Genomic DNA, 23,837 nt, shown 5'->3' with positions numbered 1-23,837 from the left:
AAAAGAATCAGATTAAGATTCAACATCGATTTCAAGCTCAATATCTGATCCGACTCCAACTCCAACTCGTCGAAATTCTGCAGCATTTGCAATGCTGTCAGTGCGTCCATTCGTTTGGTTTGGCTTGGCTTGCCATTGTGAAATATACACATTGTATGTTGTACTCAGTGTCGGATTCGACTATGAGGGGGAACGATATACAATTTCCAGCCTTCCATAATAAAATAATTAGACCACCCACAATTCCCACCATTACACTATTGTTCTAAATTCAAATCGTCGTCTTCACCCTCACCATTCAAATCAAATCACACTCTTCACCCTCATCATCATTCAGTGCATTGAAATCACATGCACTATTATCAGTTTCTATCGCCCATTCAGCCAATGACCCCAGAATAGCATATTAAAATTAAGTTAATTATGTTACAAGATTTTGCTTAGTAGCCTGAGCAATGCTGCCGTGCGAGTGTACACGTGCAGAATGAATACAAGAAAAACACCACGAGCCTCCGATTGACACTCACTGATAAGCCTGAACAGGAGAGCACTCCCACCTGAACAAAACCCAGAAAAACCCAGTGAATTGCTAACCAAATTTAGCTACCAAGCTAACTAAACCAAAAGAACACATGGTTCTCAACGCTCTCTTCAACAATATTGGCCCAACCAAAACATCCCCTCAAACAAAAAATTTGGCAATCTGAACTAAACTAACCCAAGTTAATTACAAAACAACAATTAAATAAGCAAACATATCAATAATAAGACAAAGACAATCTAGACAAAACTAAAATACTAAAGTAAGACTAAAGTACAATTAACTTACGGATGAGCCCCCACTTGTCACAGGCCGGCTCATAGCCTGTGGCAAAAATGAGGGGACACGAACAACAGACATAGAACAATCAAAAAGGTTCTTTATTGTAAACCAAAACTATTAACTTTAACCTCTAGTGACACCCCATCCCGTGAACGGGACCGTTGTCATCATCTGACACTAATTAGCATAACACAATGGTCATAAATATTCCTAGAAAATATTCCTATTCATGAAAATCACAAGTGAAATATATTGAAACACAGCTTAGCCTTTTGTTAATCACCCTGTCATCTCAGATTTTCAAAATATGCTTTACAGCCAAAGCTAGACAAGCATTTGTGTAAGTTTATCGATAGCCTAGCATAGCATTATGCCTTGCTAGCAGCAGGCAACCTTGTCACGAAAATCAGAAAAGCAATCAAATTAAATTGTTTACCTTTGATGAACTTCGGATGTTTTCACTCCCGAGGCTCCCAGGTAGATAGCCAAAGTTCATTTTTTCCCAAAAGTTTTTCAAATATCTATTCGATAATATATCCACCGGGACAATTGGTTTCTCAGTAGAAGCGATTGGAATAATGGCTACCTCTGTACTTTACGCAAGATTTTCTCCGGTAGCATCATGTGACCACTTGCGCAATGTAGCCCCCTACGGGTATTCTTCAACATAAATGCGTAAAACTACGTCACAATGCTGTAGACACCTTGGGGAATACGTAGAAAGCGTTAGCTGGTTCATAGCACATTCACAGCTCAATGGGGACTCATTGGCACGCAGCGCTTTCAAAATATGGGCACTTCCGGATTGGATTTTTCTCAGGCTTTCGCCTGCAACCTCAGTTCTGTTATACTCACAGACAATATCTTTACAGTTTTGGAAACGTTAGACTGTTTTCTATCCAAAGCTGTCAATTACATCCATATTCTAGCATCTTGTCCTGACAAAATATCCAGTTTAAAAACGGGAATGTTTTTTTTCTTCCAAAAATGAAAATACTGCCCCAAGAGTCGCAACAGTTTAAACAAAGAAAAGGAATGTGTGAAAGTATCATAATGTAGGGTGTATGTAAAGTGCAGGGATGCATGAATGTGTGTGTGTGAATATGACTGAGTGAAAACAAAGTAAAACTACAAAGGAACAAACAAACAGGATCATACCTGGAGGAGCAGAGAGAGAGACAAGAGTGATTAGTGAAGCAGTTTAAATACCCTGAGCCCAGGTGACTCCAATCACTAACGACCCTCCTCTGCCTGCAGGAGGAACCCTGCACTGCAGTGAGGCCGTGACACAGCACGGATATTCTTGGGAAAAGTTACATTTGGAAAGAGCTGCACCTCTTGAATTTCTTAAGTTAATTGACAAAGCATCATAGAAACTGCAGAATATTATATTTCTGATCCTATATAGTATATATGTTACCTGCACATGAATCTGAAAGAGGATTTGAAAAAGTGATGCTCCGTTCCCTGCATCTGTCAATAACAAGACACGCCCATCTCCAAGTACAATTTGAAAACTGATAGACAAGATGAAATTGACATCAGGCTAACTCTTATTATGTGTGAAATACTTTTGATGGGGCGGCTGTGCAGGCTGACTGGCATCATTTGTTTCCTGCTCATTAACTTGGATATAGTAAAGGATATGTTTTTTCTAAAAGGTCTACTGCAACACTAAAATAGATTAAATTAGTAAAAGAGTTACAGTAAATAAAACAGTCCTGTAAAAGCTTATTTTAATAACAAAGTAAAATGTAAAAGAGAATGGTATCAACCTGCAAGTCACGCGGTCAAATTATTAAATGCCAAAGCTGATAAATATGCATAACAAACTCATCATTACACTTTGGTTCTAAATTGGGACCAAGACATTAGAGGTGTGGCATATCAAGAAGCAGATTAAACAGCATGATCATTACACAGGTGCACCTTGTGCTAGGGACAATAAAATGGCACTAAAATGTGCAGTTTTGTCACACAACACAATGCCACAAACGTCTCAAGTTGAGGGAGAGTGCAATTAGCATGCTGTCTGCAGGAATGTCCACCAGAGCTGTTGCCAGAGAATTTATTGTCAATTTCTCTACCATAACCCGCCTCCGTCATAAAACTGAGTTGTATTTCAGTCTTCAATAAAGCCCTTTTGTGGGGAGAAACTAATTCTGATTGGCTGGGCCTGGCTCCGGCTCCCCAGTGTCCGGGCCTGGCTCCGGCTCCCCAGCTCTTAGCCTGTGCCCTCCAAGGCCCACCCATGGCGGCACCCCTGCCCATTCATGTGAAATCCATAGACTCATTTAAATATTTTAAATATTTGCATGTTGCGTTTATATTTTTGTTCAGCATAAAATCAAACCACTCCACTCTCATCACTCAGTCAGGTCTAATTTAAGTTTGATTTTATAGTAACTTGCACAATTGTCGCTCATTCCATCCATTTGTCATTCATTCAGTGTGCTGGCAGTGTCTGAGGGTCATTTCAGCGTCTCTGTGGGAAGACGTAAAACGTAAAAGAGTATGGCACCAACCCACATGCGTGTGGTCAAATTATATTGCTGCTGATAAATAGGCATAACAAACTCACCATTACACTATTGTCTTTCTAAATAAAATCAACATCGTACCCTAATTATCATTCAGTTAGGCCTAAGTTAAATTAAATTGTGAAGTAAGGTGCACAATTGTCGCCCATGCATCTATTTGTCATTCATTTAGTAAGGAGAGAAAGACTCATAAGCACCTGGCTGCGTACCAATGTCCTACAGCATATTGTCTTGACGGATTAAGTTGGGAATAGGTGTGAAAAAAGACTGGTGAAAAGGCTCAATGCTTTTCTGTTTGTAATTTCAAAATTCGGACAAATGAGCTGTGTAAAATACAAACATTTAGGAAAAGTCAGGACATAGCTTTTTTCAGGGGCTGATTTTCTTAAATTTACAAAATCAAACGTCAATGGCCGTTGGCCTTTAGCGGTTCTAGTGTTAAAGGCCTTGACTGTTTATTTCTAACAGATTATTCAAATATGTACAAAAACTCCAAAATGTTGTTTCGTTTTATAGCACTATTAAATGCTCCAGGGTTAATTTCGTTAGCGTTTGGCATATTTTTCTAGACACATCTTTCAGCACTCTGATAGAGTTGACATTACACAAAAATCATATTGAAAAATTGAATGTTTTAAAGGAGTTGACAAATTGAATTATTCTTTCACGTGGAATACACAGTAGCAATTTGTTTTTCCTCAGTTGCTTTATGACTAAAACCAAATTAAAATGTAACATATTTGAACCAAAACTCATATTCAGTCTTAATCCATCAGCAGGTGGAGTTGACAGTTTATGTATGTCACCATGTTGATTCCAATATTGTTTGTTAAATCTATCAAAAGTATAAAACTTTACTGACCATGAGTGGTCTTGTTGCACTACATGTAAAGCAGATATTCTGAGGACCTCTCATGTCTTCAACACTGCTGGCTCATTCCTGATTAATTTAGGATTTTAGACAAATTTACCAAATCTCCAGACACATCTTTTAGGAAACACAGTTTTGAGAGAAAACTTCTTTGACGTCACAGAGGGCTATTGCAAGAAACTATATAAGATCATTTTCCAGTTAATATTCATTACTGCCAGTTTTTATTTTAAAACACTATTGGAGTGTTTGAAATTGGGATCCTTTGCTCTGGACAAGGGCTTTTCCAGGCATAGATCCAACATGGAAATGAATATGGAAAGGATTTAGAAAACACCCAAAACTAATATTTTTCCTTGTAAAGTTCCCCTAGACGTAAATATTTAGCTCGGACAAGGATTTTCAAGAATCGCTGAGCTAATTTCCTGCTATTCTACACTTTTTTGACCCACCTAAACCCTTAACAAAATTGTGTCCCATCAAATAGACAGAATCAACCCAGTTTCTAATCCCCACCCAAGAGAAAATGGCCCTTACCCACTTTTTGGTAAACACTGCCCAACATGGACATTTCAATTTTCTGTTTCCCTTTTAGGAAGCTACAGACACACAGTAGATGCCAGGAATAGAGGACAATATATTTTATATATACTGAAAAAAATATAAAAACACGACATGCAACAATTCCAAAGATTTTACTGAGTTACAATTAATGTATTAGGGTGGGATCTGTGGATTTCACATGACTGGGAATACAGTTATGCATCCGTTAGGCTATCCGATAACTGAAAAAAAGATAGGGGCGTAGATCAGAAAATGTGTCCATCTGGTGTGACCACCATTTGCCTCATGCAGCGAAACACATCTCCTTTGCATAGAGTTGATCAGGCTGTTGATTGTGGCCTGTGGAATGTTGTCCCACTCCTCGTCAATGGCTGTGCGAAGTTGCAGGATATTAGCAGGAACTGGAACACACTGTCGAACACGTCGATCCAGAGCATCACAAACATGCTCAATGGGTGACGTCTGGTGAGTATGCAGGCCATGGAAGAATGTGGCCATTTTCAGTTTCCAGGAATTGTGTACAGATCCTTGCGACATGGGGCTGTGTAACATAATGCTGAAACATGAGGTGATGGCGGGTGATGAAACGACACAATGGGCCTCAGGATTTTGTTTCCACGGTATCTTTGTGCATTGATAAACGCAATTGTGTTTGTTGTCCGTAGCTTATGCCTGCCCATAATCTCACCGCCACCAAGGGGCACTCTGTTCACAACTTGGACATCAGCAAACCGCTCGCCCACACGACACCATACACATGGTCTGCGGTTGTTAGGCCGGTTGGACATACTACCAAATCCTCTAAAATGACGTTGAAGGCAGCTTATGGTAGAGAGATGAAAATGTAATTCTATGGCAACAGCTCTGGTGGACATTCCTGCAGTCAGCATGCCAATTGCATGCTGCTTCAAAACTGTAGACATCTGTGGCATTGTTGTGTGACAAACCTGCAGATTTTAGAGTGGCCTTCTACTGTCCCCAGCACAAAATGCACTAGAGGTCGACCAATTAATTAGGGCCGATATCAAGTTTTCATAACAATCGGAAATCGGTATTTTTGGGTGCCGATTTGCCTATTTTTATTTTATTTAACTAGGCAAGTCAGTTAACCTTTTGTGACTATGGGGCAGTATTTTCATTTTTGGAAAAATAACATTCCCGTAGTAAACGGGATATTTTGTCAGGACAAGATGCTAGAATATGCATATAATTGACAGCTTAGGATAGAAAACTCTAAAGTTTCCAAAACCTTTAAAATATTGTCTGTGAGTATAACAGAACTGATGTTGCAGGCGAAAGCCTGAGAAAAATCCAATCTGGAAGTGCATCATGTTTTGAAAGCGCTGTGTTCCAATGAGTCCCTATTGAGCAGTGAATGGGCTATCAACCATATAACTTTTTCTGTGGCTTCCCTAATGTGTCTAGTGTCACAATACATACTTTTAGGCTTTTATTTTGAAAAAAAGAGCCTGAACGTCAACATTGCGTCAGTGGTCAGCTGAAGTCTCATAGCGTTTGGTGCGTAAAGGACAAATGAGGCCATTGTTTCCTCTCTCTCCTACTATGAAGCCACCAGTCCCGGTTGATATATTATCGAATAGATATTTGAAAAACACCTTGAGGATTGATTATAAACAACGTTTGCCATGTTTCTGTCGATATTATGGAGCTAATTTGGAGTATTTTTCGGCGTTGTAGTGACCGCAATTTCCAGTCGATTTCTCAGCCAAACTATCTAACTGAGAGTCTCGTGAGTGAAAACATCCGAAGCTCATCAAAGGTAAACGATTTAATTTGATTGCTTTTCTCATTTCCGTGACCAAGTTACCTGCTGCTAGCTGGACAAAATGCTATGCTAGGCTACGATAAACTTACACAAATGCTTATCTAGCTTTGGCTGTAAAGCATATTTTGAAAATCTGAGATGACAGGGTGAGATGACGTTGCACTCCACAAGGAGACATCAGGCTAAGCTGTGTCTCAATATATTTCATTTGTGATTTTCATGAATGGGAATATTTTCTAGGAATATTTATGACCGTTGTGTTATGCTAATTAGTGTCAGATGATGACAACAGTCCCGTTCACGGGATGGGGTGTCACTAGAGGTTAAGAACACATTCCTATTTTCAATGACGGCCTAGGAACGGTGGGTTAACTGCCTCGTTCAGGGGCAGAACAGATTTTCACCTTGACAGCTCGGGGGACCCAATCTTGCAACCTTACAGTTAGCTAGTCCAACGCAATAACGACTTGCCTCTCTCTCGTTGCACTCCACAAGGAGACTGCCTGTTACGCGAATGCAGTAAGCCAAGGTAAGCTGCCAGCTCGCATTAAACTTGTAAATCTTATAAAAAACAATCAATCTTAATGACTAATTAACTTCTTTCAGCTAGGGGCACTATTTTTATGTTTGGAAAAATAAAGTTCCCAAAGTAAACGGCCTATTTCTCAGGCCCATATGCTAGAATATGCATAAAATTGACAGATTAAGATAGAAAACACAAAAGTTTCAAAATATTGTCTGTGAGTATAACAGAACTGATATTGCAGACGAAAACCTGAGGAAAATCAAACCAGGAAGTGGCCTCTATTTTGAAAGATCCATGTTCCATAGCCTGCCTTCGCTCCCTTTAAAGGGATATCAACCAGATTCCTTTTCCTATCGCTTCCTCGAGGTGTCAACAGTATTTAGACATAGTTTCAGGCTTTTATTTAAAAAAATAAGCGAGAAAGATATCGCGTAGTGGATAGCTGGGTGTTTGCATGAGTTTTGCTTGCGCAACGAGTGGGGCAGCCATTTTCTCTCCCTCTCCTACTGAAAAAGAGACAGTGCCGGTTGATATATTATCGATTATATATTTTTAAAACAACCTGAGGATTATAAAAAAACGTTTGACATGTTTCTGTGGACATTACGGATACTATTTGGAATTTGTGTCTGCGTTGTCGTGAACGCTCAAGCATTTGGATATAAAAATTATCTTTATGGAACAAAAGGAACATTTATTGTGTAACTGGGAGTCTCGTGAGTGAAAACATCCGAAGATCATCAAGCGATTAATTTGAATGCTTTTCTGATTTTCGTGACCAAGCAACTTTGATGCTAGGTGTTCATAATGTTTTGTCTACTGATCGATAAACTAACAAACGCTTGGATTGCTTTCGCTGTAAAGCATATTTTCAAAATATGACACGACAGGTGGATTAACAAAAAGCTAAGCTGTGTTTTGCTAAATTGCACTTGTGATTTCATGAATATAAATATTTTTTGTATTCTTTTTTAAATGTGGCGCTCTGCAATTCAGCGGTTGTTGATTAAAATTATCCCGCTAACAGGATGGGTTGCGTCAAGAAGTTAACTACACATGGTTGATATTACTAGATATTATCTAGAGTGTCATGCGTTGCATATAATCTGACTGAGCATACAAGTATCTAAGCATGACTGAGCGGTGGTAGGCAGAAGCAGGCGCGTAAACATTCATTCAAACAGCACTTTCGTGCGTTTTGCCAGCAGCTCTTTGTTGTGCGTCAAGCATTGCGCTGTTTATGACTTCAAGCCTATCAACTCCCGAGATGAGGCTGGTGTAACCGAAGTGAAATGGCTAGCGAGTTAGCACGTGCTAATAGCGTTTCAAACGTCACTCGCTCTGAGCCTTCTCGTAGTTGTTCCCCTTGCTCTGCATGGGTAAAGCTGCTTTGAGGGTGGCTGTTGTTGTTGTGTTCCTGGTTCGAGCCCAGGGAGGAGCGAGGAGAGGGACGGAAGCTATACTGTTACACTGGCAATGCTAAAGTGCCTATAAGAACATCCAATAGTCAAAGGTTAATGAAATACAAACGGTATAGAGGGAAATAGTCCTATAATTCCTATAATAACTACAACCTAAAACTTCTTAACTGGGAATATTGAAGACTCATGTTGAAAGGAACCACCAGCTTTCATATGTTCTCATGTTCTGAGCAAGGAACTGAAATGTTAGCCTTCTTACATAGCACATATTGCACTTACTTTCTTCTCCAACACTTTGTTTTTGCATTATTTAAACCAAATTGAACATGTTTCATTATTTACTTGAGGCTAAATTGATTTTATTGCTTTATTATATTAAGTTAATAAAATAAGGGTTCATTCAGTATTGTTGTAATTGTCATCATGACAAATAAATAAATACAAAATCGTCCGATTAATTGGTATCGGCTTTTTTTGGTCCTCCAATAATCGGTATTGGCGTCTAAAATGCACCTGTGTAATGATCATGCTGTTTAATCAGCTTCTTGATATGCCACACCTGTCAGGTAAATGGATTATATTGGCAAAGGAGAAATGCTCAGTAACAGGGATGTAAACAAATTTGTGCACATAATTGGAGAGAAATTAGCATTTTGTGCATATGCAACATTTCTGGGATCTTTTATTTCTGCTCATGAAACCAACACTTTACATGTTGTGTTTATATTTTTGTTCAGTGTACAATGTTTTCATGAGTCAAGTGGTGGAATGAACCTTAAAGAGAATATGTAATCTGGCAGTTAAATTGCAAAATGTTGTAGTGTAGAATGTCCCATACTGAACCACTGAGACCTGGAAGCAAGACAGGCCTTAACCAGTTGAATATAGGGGGCGCTATTTACATTTTTGGATGAAAAACGTTCCCGTTTTAAACAAGATATTTTGTCACGGAAAGATGCTCGACTATGCATATAATTGACAGCTTTGGAAAGAAAACACTCTGACGTTTCCAAAACTGCAAAGATATTGTCTGTGAGTGCCACAGAACTGATGTTACAGGCGAAACCCAGATAAAAATCCAATCAGGAAGTGCCGCATTTTTTGAAACCGCCTCATGCCAATGACTCCTTATATGGCTGTGAATAAGCTACGAATGAGCTTACGTTTTCCACACATTCCCCAAGGTGTCTACAGCATTGTCACGTCTTTTTAGGCATTTCCATTGGAGAATAGCTGTAAGGGACCATATTTAGCGAGTGGTCACATGGTGTACCAACGTTTAGTGTCTCTGTCCCGCTCTCTCTATCCTCGCCCTCTCCATGGCTTTTGTAACGAACAGTCATATTGTTGTCAGTCCGCTAGGGACCTGTTTCTAATGTATTAAATGTGTATGTTAATCCTGTGTTACCATTTAGTTAGCAAGTAAATAAATTAAACAAATTTGTGTAGTACTGAATCATAAGGCTCGGATTTTTGCAGATGCAAGGATGTTACGACTGTTCAGAATGATGACACAAAGCTATTAATAAGTTGACTGTTTATTGATATGATAGGTAAAGATCTGTCACAAAGACCTGGCGATCTGTCACGAAAACAAACAAACAAAAATGTGCCGTTTTGTTTGCTTAATAAGGAATTTGAAATAGTTTATACTTTTACTTTTGATACGTAAGTACAATTTAGCAATTCCATTTACTTTTGATACTTTGTATATTTAAAACCACTTTTATCAAGTAGTATTTTACTGGACTTGAGTCATTTTCTATTAAAAGGGATCTTCACATTTAGTCAAGTATGACAATCGAGTACTTTTTCCACCACTGGGTAACTATAGGTTGCCCGCTCCAAAGCAAGCTGCTCTATCCACACTGATTGGTGAAGTAGTTTAATGTCAAGCTAAATATAAAAAAATGAGAGGTTAATAAAAAGGAACAATATAAATAATTACTTTTTTTGGGGGTTCGAACCAGATCAGAACTTTGTTTTTCAGGTTAGAACAGAACAGAATGAAACAATTGGAAAATAATTTAGGTTCCAACCCCTGGTCACAACATTGTTCCATCTCTCATGCAGTGTGCCGCCTATTCATGTTTCCAGGTCTGAAATTGTTAGTTATCAGAAATACATTGAAAAATAATAATAATCACAATGTTGACATAAACACCCCCGCCAACAAAAACAAAAATAAACGCGACATGTTCCCCATTTTCATGAGCTGAAAAAAAGATCCCAGAAATTATTAACTCAAAAATGTTGTGCACAAATTTGTTTAAATCAATCACTGTTAATGAGCAGTATCTTTAAAACCCCTTCAGGATCCATCCCTTTTTTTCCAATTTTCACCTGAAATGACATACCCATACTGTAGCTCAGGCCCTGAAGCAAGGATATGCATATTCTTGGTACCATTTGAAAGGAAACACTGAAGTTTGTGGAAATATTAAGACTGTAGGAGAACACAGTAGATCTGGTAAAATAACCATTATATTGTAAATGGAAGAGAAAGGCCATAATGTATTAATTACAACCCAGGCGCAATTTAGATTTTGGCCACAAGATGGCAGCAGTGTATGTGTTAAGTTTTACACTGATCCAATGAACCATTGCATTTCTGTTCAAAATGTTGTATTAAGTCTGCCCAAATGTGCCTAATTGGTTTATGAATAACTTTGTTCAAAATTGTGCACTCTCCTCAAACAATAGCATGGTATTCTTTCACTGTAATAGCTACTGTAAATTGGACAGTGCAGTTAGATTAACAAGAATTTAAGCTTTCTGCCAATATCAGATATGTCCATTAGAGGTCGACCAATTATGATTTTTCAACGCCGATACCGATTATTGGAGGACCAAAAAAGCCGATACCGATTCATCTGACTTTTTTTTATCTGTAATGAATTAACACTTAACTTAATATAAAATATTAATAAAATCAATTTAGCCTCAAATAAATAATTAAAACATGTTCAATTTGGTTTAAATAATGCAAAGAAAGTAATATGTGCCATGTAAAAATGTGTGCCATGTAAAATATGTGCCATGTAAAAAAGCTAACGTTTAAGTTATTTTGCTCAGAACATGAGAACATATTAAAATTGGTGGTTCCTTTTAACATGAGACTTCAATATTCCAAAATAAGAGGTTTTAGGTTGTAGTTAATATAGTATTTATAGGACTATTTCTCTCTATACCATTTGTATTTCATATACCTTTGACTATTGGATGTTCTTATAGGCACTATAGTATTGCCAGTGTAACAGGATAGCTTCCGTCCCCCTCCTCGCCCCTACCTGGGCTCGAACCAGGAACACATCGACAACAGCCACACTCAGAAGCATCATTACCCATCGCTCCACAAAAGCCGCAGCCCTTGCAGCGCAAGGGGAATAACTACTCCAAATCTAAAAGCGAGTGACTGCTGGCAAAACGCACAAAAGTAATGTTTGAATGAATGATTAAGGGCCTGCTGCTGCTCAGTCAGACTGCTCTATCAAATCAGACTTAATTATAACATAATAACACAGAAATACGAGCCTTTGGTCATTAATATGATCGAATCCGGAAACTATCATTTCGAAAACCAAATGTTTATTATTTCAGCGAAATACGGAACCGTTCGGTATTTTATCTAACGGGTGGCATCCCTAAGTCTAAATATTCTTGTTACATTGCACAACCTTCAATGTATATCATAATTACGTAAAATTCTGGCAAATTAGTTTGCAATGAGCCAGGCTGCCCAAACTGTTGCATATACCCTGACTCTGCGTGCAATGAACACAAGAGAAATGACACAATTTCACCTGGTTAATATTGCCTGCTCAACTGGATTAGTAGTTATAACTAGTGATTATGATTCATTGTTTTTTATAAGGTAAGTTTAATGCTAGCTAGCAATTTACCTTGGCTTCTACTGCATTTGCGTAACAGGCAGGCTACTCGTGGAGTGCAATGGTTAGAGCGTTGGACTAGTTAACTGTGCGGTTGCAAGATTGAAACCCCTGAGCTGACAATGTGAAAATCTGTCGTTCTGCCCCTGAACAAGGCAGTTAACCCACAGTTCCTAGGCAGTCATTGAAAATAAGAATGTGTTCTTAACTGACTTGCCTAGTTAAATAAAAGGTTTATATAAAAACATTTTTTTAAATATATATTTTTTTTAAATCGGAAATCGGCACCCAAAAATACAGATTTCAGATTGTTATGAAAACTTGAAATCGGCCCTAATTAATTGGCCATTCTGATTAAATCGGTCGACCTCTAATGTCCATGTCCTGGGAAATGTTGTTACTTACAACATCATGCTAATCGCATTAGCCTACGTTAGCTCAACCGTCCCGTGGAAGGGACACATATCCCTAAGAAGTTTTAATAAAGCCCTTTTGTGGGGAAAAACTAATTCTGATTGGCTGGGACTGCCTCCCCAGTGGGTGGACCTGGCTTCCTTCTATGAACTGTAACTCAGTCAAATCTATGAAATTGTTGCATGTTGAGTTTATAGTGTTGTTCAATATAATATCAACACATATTTAGTTTGAGATATTGTTTACCTTCTGTAAGTTTAAGAAATATTGCCTTGTGCCTTTTAAGTCCATTACCAAACACCCACATAACTAAGGTTTTTCACATTTCTCTCCATGAGGGAGAATAATAAAAGTTCACCAACTAGTGATTTTACTGATTTCACATTTGTTTATGAATGTGATAACTCGTAATGTAATAATTACTACAAAAAAGAAAAATGTAAACAGAATTACTGCAACTGAATTGGCTACAACGGGAAATCATAATCGTCACAAACCACAGCCGGGTCACCTGCTCCTGTCCTCCGTTCCACTGGCATACAGTTAGGTTCAACTGTTTTCTTTGTCTATGTTGTCCGGTGGTCAAACCAAGAGTGTTTCAACAGTTTGGACCACCCCTCCCTCTATGTCTTTCACTCTCACCTCTCCCAGCTCTTACACACCTACCCATGAGCCCCCTCTTCCCATTTACTGATACCAACATACTCACCCAATGAGTACCAACGGATGTTGATAAGTAGTTGAAACTTGGTCAGTCCCTCCTGGCCTTGATGTTAACGTCCACAGACGGATCGGACAGGTTCAGATTTGGTCCAATCATGGACGTACGTATGTTTCCCAAGTTTGGATAGTACAGTAAGTAGAGCACAATACAGTACCGCACAGTAAGTACAATACAGTAAAGACAAGTAGAGTATAGTACATTGTACTGTACTGAACTCTACTGTCCAAACTTGTGAAACATGAGAATTACATTACATGGGGCGGCAGGTAGCCTAGTGGTTAGAGTGTTGGGACAGTACCGCAAGGTTGCTAGATCAAATCCCGAGCTGACAAGGGAAAAATCTGTCGTTCTGCAGTTAACCCACTGTTCCTAGGCCGTCATTGTAAATAAGAATTTGTTCTTAACTGACTTGCAAGTTTTAAAAAAAGTATGAAAAACAAGTCCGTAATTCCATTACCAAAGTTGGCATCTGCACAGTTCCACTAAATTAGTTTTTGTACCATTTTCAGTGGAAATTGTTGAAGGTAGTCCTTGTGCATAGAGTTGTATTGTTTGTTAAAGTTTCAATACAATGATTTTTGTTTGGCATACATTTTAAAGTGAAAAAACTGGAATCATAAGCTGTTTCCGTGGAAATGCCCAAAACATTCACAGCAGTATCAAATTTCACTGCATGAGGGCATGGAGGCAGAACACAGTAAATCTCCCTGTGATTAATTACCAAGATTATTGACCCCATGGAGCCAGAGAACCACATCCCTCACTATGTAGGAAGGGTGACGTGCTGACCTCTTCCACTCTTCCCCCTTTGTCCTGGGGCACAGTAGAGCAGGAAGTTATGACCAGCTTTCAGGCATCCTGTTTTCAGTGAGAACAAAAATAAACTAATGTCTGACCCACACGCACATGAATGGAGAAAAAAAAAAAAGACTAAGGAAAGTGGGATGATGGGCTTGAAAACAATTGTGTCTCTGAATGTCAACACCTTTGTTCGTGAGTGACGTTACACATCCATATAAAAGCTGACAAATTAAGCAATACAGGCCAGTGGTGCACATGCCCCTCACTCTATACCCAATTTCACCTAAAAACTCTGATTGCTTCATACAGGGAAAGTAACTTAATTCAGCGGCACACTAAATCCATTCAGTGAGTTGATTAAGACTAGAGGTTGACCGATTATGATTTTTCAACGCCGATACAGATTATATCAGATGATTTTTAAAAATGTATTTATAATAATGACAATTACAACAATACTGAATGAACCCTTATTTTAACTTAATATAATACATCAATAAAATCAATTTAGCCTCAAATAAATAATGAAACATGTTCAATTTGGTTTAAAAAATGCAAAAACAAAAGTGCAATATGTGCCATGTAAGAAAGCTAACATTTAAGTTCCTTGCTCAGAACATATGAAAGCTGGTGGTTCCTTTAAACATGAGTCTTCAATATTCCCAGGTAAGAAGTTTTAGGTTGTAGTTATTATAGGTATTCCATATACCTTTGACTATTGGATGTTCTTTTTGGCACTTTAGTATTGCCAGTGTAACAGTATAGGTTCCGTCCCTCGACTCGCCCCTACCTGGGCTCGAACCAGGAACACAACAACAACAGCCACCCTCGAAGCAGCGTTACCCATGCAGAGCAAGGGGAACAACTACTAGAAGGCTCAGAGCGAGTGACGTTTGAAACGCTATTAGCGCGCACCCCGCTAACTAGCTAGCCATTTCACATCGGTTACACCAGCCTAATCTCAGGGGTTGATAGGCTTGAAGTCATAAACAGCTCAATGCTTGAAGCACAACGAAGAGCTGCTGGTAAAATGCACGAAAGTGCTGTTTGAATGAATGCTTAAAAGCCTGCTGGTGCCTACCACCGCTCAGTCAGACTGCTCTATCAAATCATAGACTTAATTATAACACACATAAATACGAGCCTTAGGTCATTAATATGGTCAAATCCAGAAACTATCATCTCGAAAACAAGACGTTTATTCTTTCTGTAGATCTCTAGTAGTGACCAAAACAGACAGACAATCACTGTTTAAGCACCTGTCGCAACAATAACGAGGCAAAAGTGGGAAGACAACATTTTGTCTAATTGTCTGTTAAAGATTGGGGAACCCTGGTCTACAGGGTTGTCCCCTACTGGTGGTTTTATTTGGCCCCCCAATATCATTGTTGTACATAAGTCTAAAAACATCAGTATATCGGTGATTTTAATTTTGTATTCCCAAGCATAATAGAGACACGTGATTGCATAAATGTAGGCAAGATTTCTTTTGTTTTAGTAAAATATTATTTAGGATTGGGATTCTGGCAGTCAAATTGCAGTCTACAGATGATTTCTAATCATGTTCCAGCTCGCAAACCATCCCCTCAAGACAAAAATCGGCCCGCGGCTGAATCTAGTTGATGATCCCTGCCGACAGACAGACAAAGGTTTCTTAATAATTTGTTACAGTGGTGACCGGCATTGAGAGGAATCAGGAATGAGTAGATCTGGAATGCTTACCCCACACCAACAAACACAGATGACAAAAACATCCTCCTAATCTCCATCTAGCATTATCCTGCTCCACCATGGAAAAGAGAAGCAGCTCTGGGCTACCCAAGCAAGTCCACTAACACGAAGTATTAACAACACTTACCTCTGATTTAGCCGCCGCTCATAGTCACTCCCAAAGTCCTGCAAACCAAGAAAAAGCAGAGGAAAAGAAACAAAAATTACCAAATCTGATACTTCAAGACATTGAAGCGCTACAGTGCAGCCATTAGTATCAGGTGGACATGGATCTACAGGTAACTGACAAAATAAAGGAAACACCAACAAAGCATCTTAAAATAATTGTCCAGTGTTTCCATATTTCTATGATATATCACCTACACAGAGAACAAAACATTAGGAACACCTTCCTAATATTGAGTTAAACCCCCTTTCGCCCTCAAAACAGCCTCAATTCATCGGGCATGGACTCTACAAAGGTGTCAAAAGCGTTCCACAGGGATGCTGGCCCATGTTGACTCCAATGCTTTCCACAGTAGTGTTGAGTTGGCTGGATGTCCTTTGGGTGGTGGACCATTATTGATACACACGGGAAACTACTACCATACCCCGTTCAAAGGCACTAAAATCTTTTGTCTTGCCCATTCACCACTGAATGGCAAACATACACAATCCAAGTCTCAATTGTCACAAAGATTAAAAATCATTATTTAACCTGTCTCCTCCCCTCCATCTACACTGAAGCGGATTTAACAAGTGACATAAAAAAAATGCATTTCACCTTTATGTAACCAGGTAGGCCAGTTGAGAACAAGTTCTCATTTACAACTGCAACCTGGCCAAGATAAAGCAAAGCAATGCGACAAAAACAACAGCCTTACACAAACAAACGTACAGTCAATAACACAATAGAAACATCTGTATACAGTGTGCGCAAATGAAGTAATGAGGTATGGCAACAAATTGGCCAATAGTGGTGAAGCAATTATTTGTAAATACCATTACAAAGTAGGTGTTGGCTTTGGGGATGACCAGTGAAATATACCTGCTGGAGCACGTGCTACGGGTGGGTGTTGCTATGGTGACCAGTGAGCTGAGATAAGGTGGGGCTTTACCTAGCAAAGAGTTATAAATTACTTGGAGCCAGTAGGTTTGGCGATGAATATGTAGCGAGGACCAGCCAACGAGAGCATACAGGTCGCAGTGGTGGGTAGTATATGGGGTATTGGTGACAAAATATATGGCACTGTAATAGACTGCATCCAATTTACTGAGTAGAGTGCTGGAGGCTATTTTGTAAATTATAATCGCCGATGTCAAGGATCGGTAGGATGGTCAGTTTTACGAGGGTGTTGGCAGCATGAGTGAAGGAGGCTGTGTTGCGAAACAGAAAGCCGATTCTAGATTATAATTTGGATTGGAGATGCTTAATGTGAGTCTGTAAGGAGAGTTTACAGTCTAACCAGACACCTAGGAATTTGTAGTTGCCCACATGTTCTAAGTCAGAACCATCCAGAGTAGTGATGCGAGTCAGGCGGGCAGCGATCGGTTGAAGAGCATGCATTTTGAGCAGTTGGACGCCACGGAAGGAGTGTTGTATGGCGTTGAAGCTCGTTTGGAGGTTTGTTAGCACAGTGTCCAAAGAAGGGTCAGATGTATACAGAATGGGGTCGTCTGCGTATAGGTGGATCAAGGACTCACCCGCAGCAAGAGCGACATCATTGATATATACAGAGAAAAGAGTCGGCCTGAGAATTCAACCCTGTGGCACCCCCATAGAGACTGCCAGAGGTCCGGACAACAGGCCCTCCGATTTGACACACTGAACTCGGTCTGAGAAGTAGTAGGTGAACCAGGCGAGGCAGTCATTAGAGAAACCAAGGCTGTTGAGTCTGACGATAAGAATACGGTGATTGACAGAGACGAAAGCCTTGGCCAGGTCGATGAAGACGCTGCACAGTACTCTCTCTAATCGATGGCGGTTATGATATTGTTTAGGACCTTGAGCGTGGCTGTGGTGCACCCATGACCAGTTCGGAAACCTGATTGCATAGTGGAGAAGGTTCGGTGGGATTCTAAATGGTCGGTGATCTGTCTGTTCACTTGGCTGTCAAAGACTTTAGAAAGGACAGGGCAGGATGGATATAGGTCTGTAGCAGTTTGGCTCTAGAGTCTCCCCCTTTGAAGAGGGGGATGACCATGGCCGCTTTCCAATCTTTAGGAATCTCAGACGATACGAAAGAGAGGTTTAATAGAGGTTGCAACAATTGTTGCGGATAATTTTAGGAAGAGAGGGTCCAGTTGCCGCAGGGGGTGCAGCGCTGTTGGGCCTGGGGTAGCCAGGTGGAAAGCATGGCCAGCTGTAGAGAAATGCTTATTGATATGCTCGATTATCGTGGATTTATCAGTGGTTACAGTGTTTCCTAGTCTCAGTGCAGTGGGCAGCTGGGATGAGATACTCTTATTCTCCATGGACTTTAGTGTCCCAAAACATTTTGGAATTAGTGCTGCAGGATGCAAATTTCTGTTTGAAAAATCTAGCCTTTGTTTTCCTAACTGTGTGTATTGGTTCCGGACTTCCCTGAAAAGTTGCCTATTGCGGGGACTATTCGATGCTGGTGCAGTACGCCATAGGGTGTTTTTGTGCTGGTCAAGGGAAGTGAAGTCTGGAGTGAACCAAGTGCTCTATCTGTTCTTAGTTCTACATTTTCTGAAAGGGATATGCTTATTTAAGATGGTGAGGAGAGCACTTTTGAAGAACAACCAGGCTTCCTCCTGAAAGCTATACGGGATCATAGCTTTCACCTGGATTCAAATCAAACGGTCACATGCACCAAATACAAGTGTAGACCTTAACATGAAATGCTTACTCCTAAGCTCTTACAGTTCAAGCGTTTTAAAAAAATATTCAACAAATAAACAACATTTTTAAAATTATAACAATAAAACAACGAGGCTACAGTTGAAGTCGGAACTTTACTTACATTTACACTCGGTTTTCCACAATTCCTGACATTTAATCCTAGTAAAAACTCCCCATTTTAGGTCAGTTAGGATCACCACTTTAATTTAAGAATGTGAAATGTCAGAAGAATAGAGAGAATTATTTATTTCAGATTTTATTTCTTTCATCAAATTCCCAGTGGGTCAGAAGTTTACATACACTCAATTAGTATTTGGTAGCATTGCCTTTAAATTGTTTAACTAGGGTCAAACGTTTCAGGTAGCCTTCCACAAGCTTCCCACACTAAGTTGGGTGAATTTTGGCCTATTCCTGCTGAGTCAGGTTTGTAGGCCTCTTTGCTCACACACGCTTTTTCAGTTCTACCCACAAATGTTCTATAGGATTGAGGTCGGGGCTTTGTGGATGGCCACTCCAATACGAAATATGACAACTCATAAATGTTCATTGTTAACCTAGATACCTGACTTTATGAGAGAGGTGAGCGCCACTAAATGGAGGGAATGGGGCCATTCTTCATGATAAACTTTCACAACAGTAATATCTTCAAAACAGTTCTTATTGTACTAGGAGGGATATCATAGATTGGAAGTATCAGTATAGAACTACAGATGTAGGATCTTAATTTTATCACTTTTGTTGCTGCGAACTTTGTGCCCAGCAGGAAATGCAAACTTGTACTGTATTTGGGTTTTAAAAAGGCTTCAAGTTTGTCATTTTCACTTCAGACTTGATTTTCCCGAAAAAAATGTTATCAACCTCTACAGAAATGTCTATTAATTATGAAATACATAATTCTAATGTCCAAGCTGGCTCTAATTAAGATCCTACATCTGTACATGGTGACAGGTAACTGAGGTGGGCCATTCTCCAGAAGTTTCACCTACTAAAACCTGAGGGATGTCAAACAAAGCACTACTAGCAATCTCCCTGCCAAGGTAAGGTAGGCTGTGCCAGAGTACAGCAACAATGAGAGCAAATACTTGTGACAAGTTGTGTCCAATACTGCATTTCAGCTCCAAAAACACATGCCGCTTTCCATTTCTGAACTAACTAAATAGGGTGAGCATTATACGTTTGATGAGCAGAAAACAGCAAAGAAAACGCATGGTCTTTCATAAAAATTTGAAGTTTCACAAACACACAAAACGGTGAGTAAAGTAAAGGTTTATGTCCCCATCTAAACAAACAGTGCCAGTAAGGTAATATGGTTGGCCTCTACCCAGGGGAAGGGCACCGAGGGGCCAGGTGAAACACACCAGGGAGGGTAATCCAATAGTTCACCTGAACAGCCCTGCAACCGCTACAAGTGAAATTACAGCCATAATTCTGCCACAGCAAGAGATAAAAGCAACAAGTTAGAGCCATGAATAGAAAGAGGATTTCACTTCGTAGGGAAGAGTCTAAATCCGAGGAATGAAACTCTCCGCGTGGGTAAAGAAGCAGAGCATTTTAGGTTGTGATTGTACTTTTGTTTCCATGACTAATCAAAACTTGTTTCCTCATGGCCCTCTGCAGCAGATATATGGTGAGCAATATGTTGAAGCACATTAGTTCATTAAAATAACATCAAATTGATTAGAAATACAGTGCAGATATTGTTAATGTTGTAAATGACTATTGTAGCTGAAAACAGCTGATTTCTTTATGGAATATCTACATAGGCCCATTATCAGCAACAATCACTCCTGTGTTTCAATGGCATGTTGTGTTAGCTTATCGAAGTTTAGCATTTTAAAAAGGCTAATTGATCATTATTACACCCTTTTTCAATTGTGTAAGCACAGCTTAAAACTGTTGTTCTGATTTAAAGAAGCAATAAATCTGGCCTGCTTTAGACTAGTTGAGTATCTGGAGCATCAGCATGTGCGGGTTCGATTACAGGCTCAAAAGGGCCAGAAACAAAGGCATTTCTTCTGAAACTTGTCAGTCTATTCTTGTTCTGAGAAATGAAGGCTATTCCATGCGAGAAATTGCCAAGAAATTGCCAAGAAACTGAAGATCTCGTACAACGCTGTGTACTACTCCCATCACAGAACAGCGCAAACTGGTAGTAACCAGAATAGAAAGAGTGGGAGGCCCAGTTGCACAACTGAGCAAGAGGACAAGTACATTTGTGTCTCGTTTAAGAAACAGATGCCTCGCAAGTCCTCAACTGGCAGCTTCATTAAATAGTACTCCAGTCTCAACCTCAACAGTGAAGAAGGGACTCCAGGAGGCTGGCCTTCTAGTCAGAGTTCCTCTGTCCAGTGTCTGTTCTTTTGCACATCTTAATCTTTTAATTTTTATTGGCCAGTCTGAGATATGGCTTTTTCTTTGCAACTCTACCTCGAAGGCCAGCATCCCGGAGTCGCCTCTTCACGTTGAGACTGGTGTTTTTAGGGTACTATTTAAAGGACAAAAAAAAGTGGTTTTCTTTCAAAAACAAAGACATTTCTAAGTGACCCCAAACTTTTGAACGGTAGTGTATATAGAATCGCAATACATATTGCGATCGTGATAATATTGCATCATGTGGTCCCTGGCAATTTCCAGCACTACATGTAGGGCTAATAGCTATATTTCACTTTTGCTATTCTTGGCAAATTCATGTAGCCTACCTTCCACCGTCACAACAGCTACCATATTGTTACCCCACCACCGTCCTCCCCTCAATGCTTTCCCTCCACTTCTCATTCCCTCCACCGTTCATGTGAGAATGACATCATAGCTGCAGCAGCCTCCTGAAGGGCTTGGTTGCTCCTCATCAGACAGGGCCCTGGGCAGAGCCCTGGGAACGAGGCAGCCAGTCAGTCAATTCCAGCCCGCATGGAAAGTGAGTGACAGGGAAGGCCAGTCCTCTGTCATGCCAGCTCAACTATCGACATCCTCATGACAAACGTGTTTCTTTTTACACATCTCTTTTCACATTGCAGGTGTAATGAGTCAGGCCCAATGACTCAGTATTTTAAGGCAAAGAAGCAGTCTAATGAAAGAAAATAAATATCAGCTAATGCTATGGTCCCAGTTCTTGATATAACGATGATTGTTCTCATCTTTGATACAAATCCACCCTCTACTCCTCAGTAAGGGCTAGTGCCTAGTGGAGACATACAACCTTCCTTCCTTCCTTCCTTCTGGAGGCTAGTGTCTGTTGAGTTTTACATGACTACAGCTTATATTAACAGTTAGCACCCCCAACTGGTCAAGGTGTACTATCAATTCAAAAACAGTGCTTTGACTAACTATCATTTCTATATGAGTTATATGAGTTACATCACATGCCATTGGGGTGATTTGTGTAGGCTTAACTGTTATATTTTGAAATATCAAAAAGTGGTCATGTTATTGTTTAGAATTACCTTGCATTTGTGATGGGATTAAAGCATTGGCTAAAGTTAATACGGACTCATGGTTCAGCTAACAAATAAAACACTTCAACACAAGGAGCAGTAACATGAGTCCCTTTGTCATCTTGGAAGTGTTCAAGATGGCAAAGGGATGACATGTTTATTACTTGTCTGTCTGTATTGTCAGACTACTCTCTGTATGGGAAATTACTAGGCCTCTACCACATGACATGGCTGTATGAAGTTATGCCACATTTCACCTCATTGACAGTTCCTTTAGAAGACATTATATAAATCAGTATATAGAACATTACATACTGTCCATAATAACACTGGTTTTGGCAAAAGTAGCTAACATTTAGCTAGCCAACATTTTGGTCTACCAGATTTTATGGCACTACTGCAGTACCGTTACACACACAGTGTTAGCTGGCTAGCAAGCTGGTTTACTACATTAACCAGCAGGATAGAGAAGAAAACAGCACAGACCTTGTTTAAAAGCACTTCCATTTAGCGAGCAAACTAGCTCGTTGTGGGTTTTAAAGCTCAAGCTTGTAACAACGATGTGTGCAATAAAATTATGTTTAATACATACTCAGTGATAAAATAACAAGGTACCTATGCATGATAAGAATGCAAACTAGGTACCTAATGCCATAGTAATTTGGAAATGGCAAGTGGTAGCTAGCTAATGTTGGTCATTAATATGTTAACGTTAAATCAATTGCTAATTAGTTAAAGAAAATAAGTACACGCTAGCTAACTAGGTAACATGCGTGTATTGTGGGTTAGTTGGGTAGCTACCTAATAACTTTACTGGCTAGCAATGTAATAACTTTACTGGCTAGCAATAGCATTGCTACTGAGATGCAACTTTGCTTCCCCGCTTTTCCAAACAGCTAGCTTACCTTGCTAGTGAGGGAGTTGAGCCTAGTACTAAACTAGCTTATCCCGTCGCTACAAAACACTAGCTACAAGGCCTACCTATGTTACTCCCACGTATCCCTGGTGTTTTCTTACGCACTTTCTTGACGTTTCTATAACGTCTCTCCAGCTATTTCCAAACTTACCTCCCCCACGTTGGTGGTGGTAGTGCTGGCTGTGGATGCAGCGCTTGGGGTAGGTGAGCGCTGCAAAGTAACCAGAGCCATGACTGGGAGAATCTGTATAGCCTGTCCAGAGAATGGTTTTATTTCGGGTAAAGAACCTGAGGAAGTTGCTTCTTGATGTCAACGTCTATTGCGGTCGAAGCAGAGAATTTCATCGTCGTTATTAAATTTCCATCGTCCTAAAATATGGCAGCCAGTGCCTCAGTTGTTGCTTTTGAATGTTCTCTAATAAAAATACATTCATGTAATATTAAGAACGTGCAGTGCAGACACACGTCGTTCCTCATGCTGCGGCTTTCACACTAGCTAGCCTCTGTAGCCTACACAAAACAGCTTCAATCAGGCAGGAGGATGTAGGGATGCG

General features: G+C 39.8%; 1 protein-coding gene across 3 annotated transcripts in view; it reads right to left on the bottom strand.

Annotated features, from left to right (window-relative positions):
* The window catches only part of ssh1a (slingshot protein phosphatase 1a), a 68,928-nt gene extending 45,091 nt beyond the window's left edge, over positions 1-23,837 (bottom strand). For 2 of the 3 annotated variants that reach the window (XM_064937141.1, XM_064937142.1), the window contains exons 1-2: positions 23,435-23,837; positions 16,219-16,256 (exon numbers count right to left, since the gene is read on the bottom strand). In XM_064937141.1, coding sequence (XP_064793213.1) covers positions 16,219-16,256; positions 23,435-23,515 — 119 coding nt within the window. In that variant the 5' untranslated portion in view covers positions 23,516-23,837. Of the gene's footprint in view, positions 1-16,218; positions 16,257-23,272; positions 23,335-23,434 lie in introns of those variants that run through there. The other variant, XM_064937144.1, reaches the window with a different exon arrangement.

Source organism: Oncorhynchus masou, chromosome 25 (genome assembly GCF_036934945.1).
Source record: "Oncorhynchus masou masou isolate Uvic2021 chromosome 25, UVic_Omas_1.1, whole genome shotgun sequence".
Taxonomy (NCBI): Eukaryota; Metazoa; Chordata; class Actinopteri; order Salmoniformes; family Salmonidae; genus Oncorhynchus; species Oncorhynchus masou.
The sequence above is the reverse complement of the archived record's forward strand: the minus strand, read 5'-3'. Positions and strand labels throughout refer to the sequence as shown.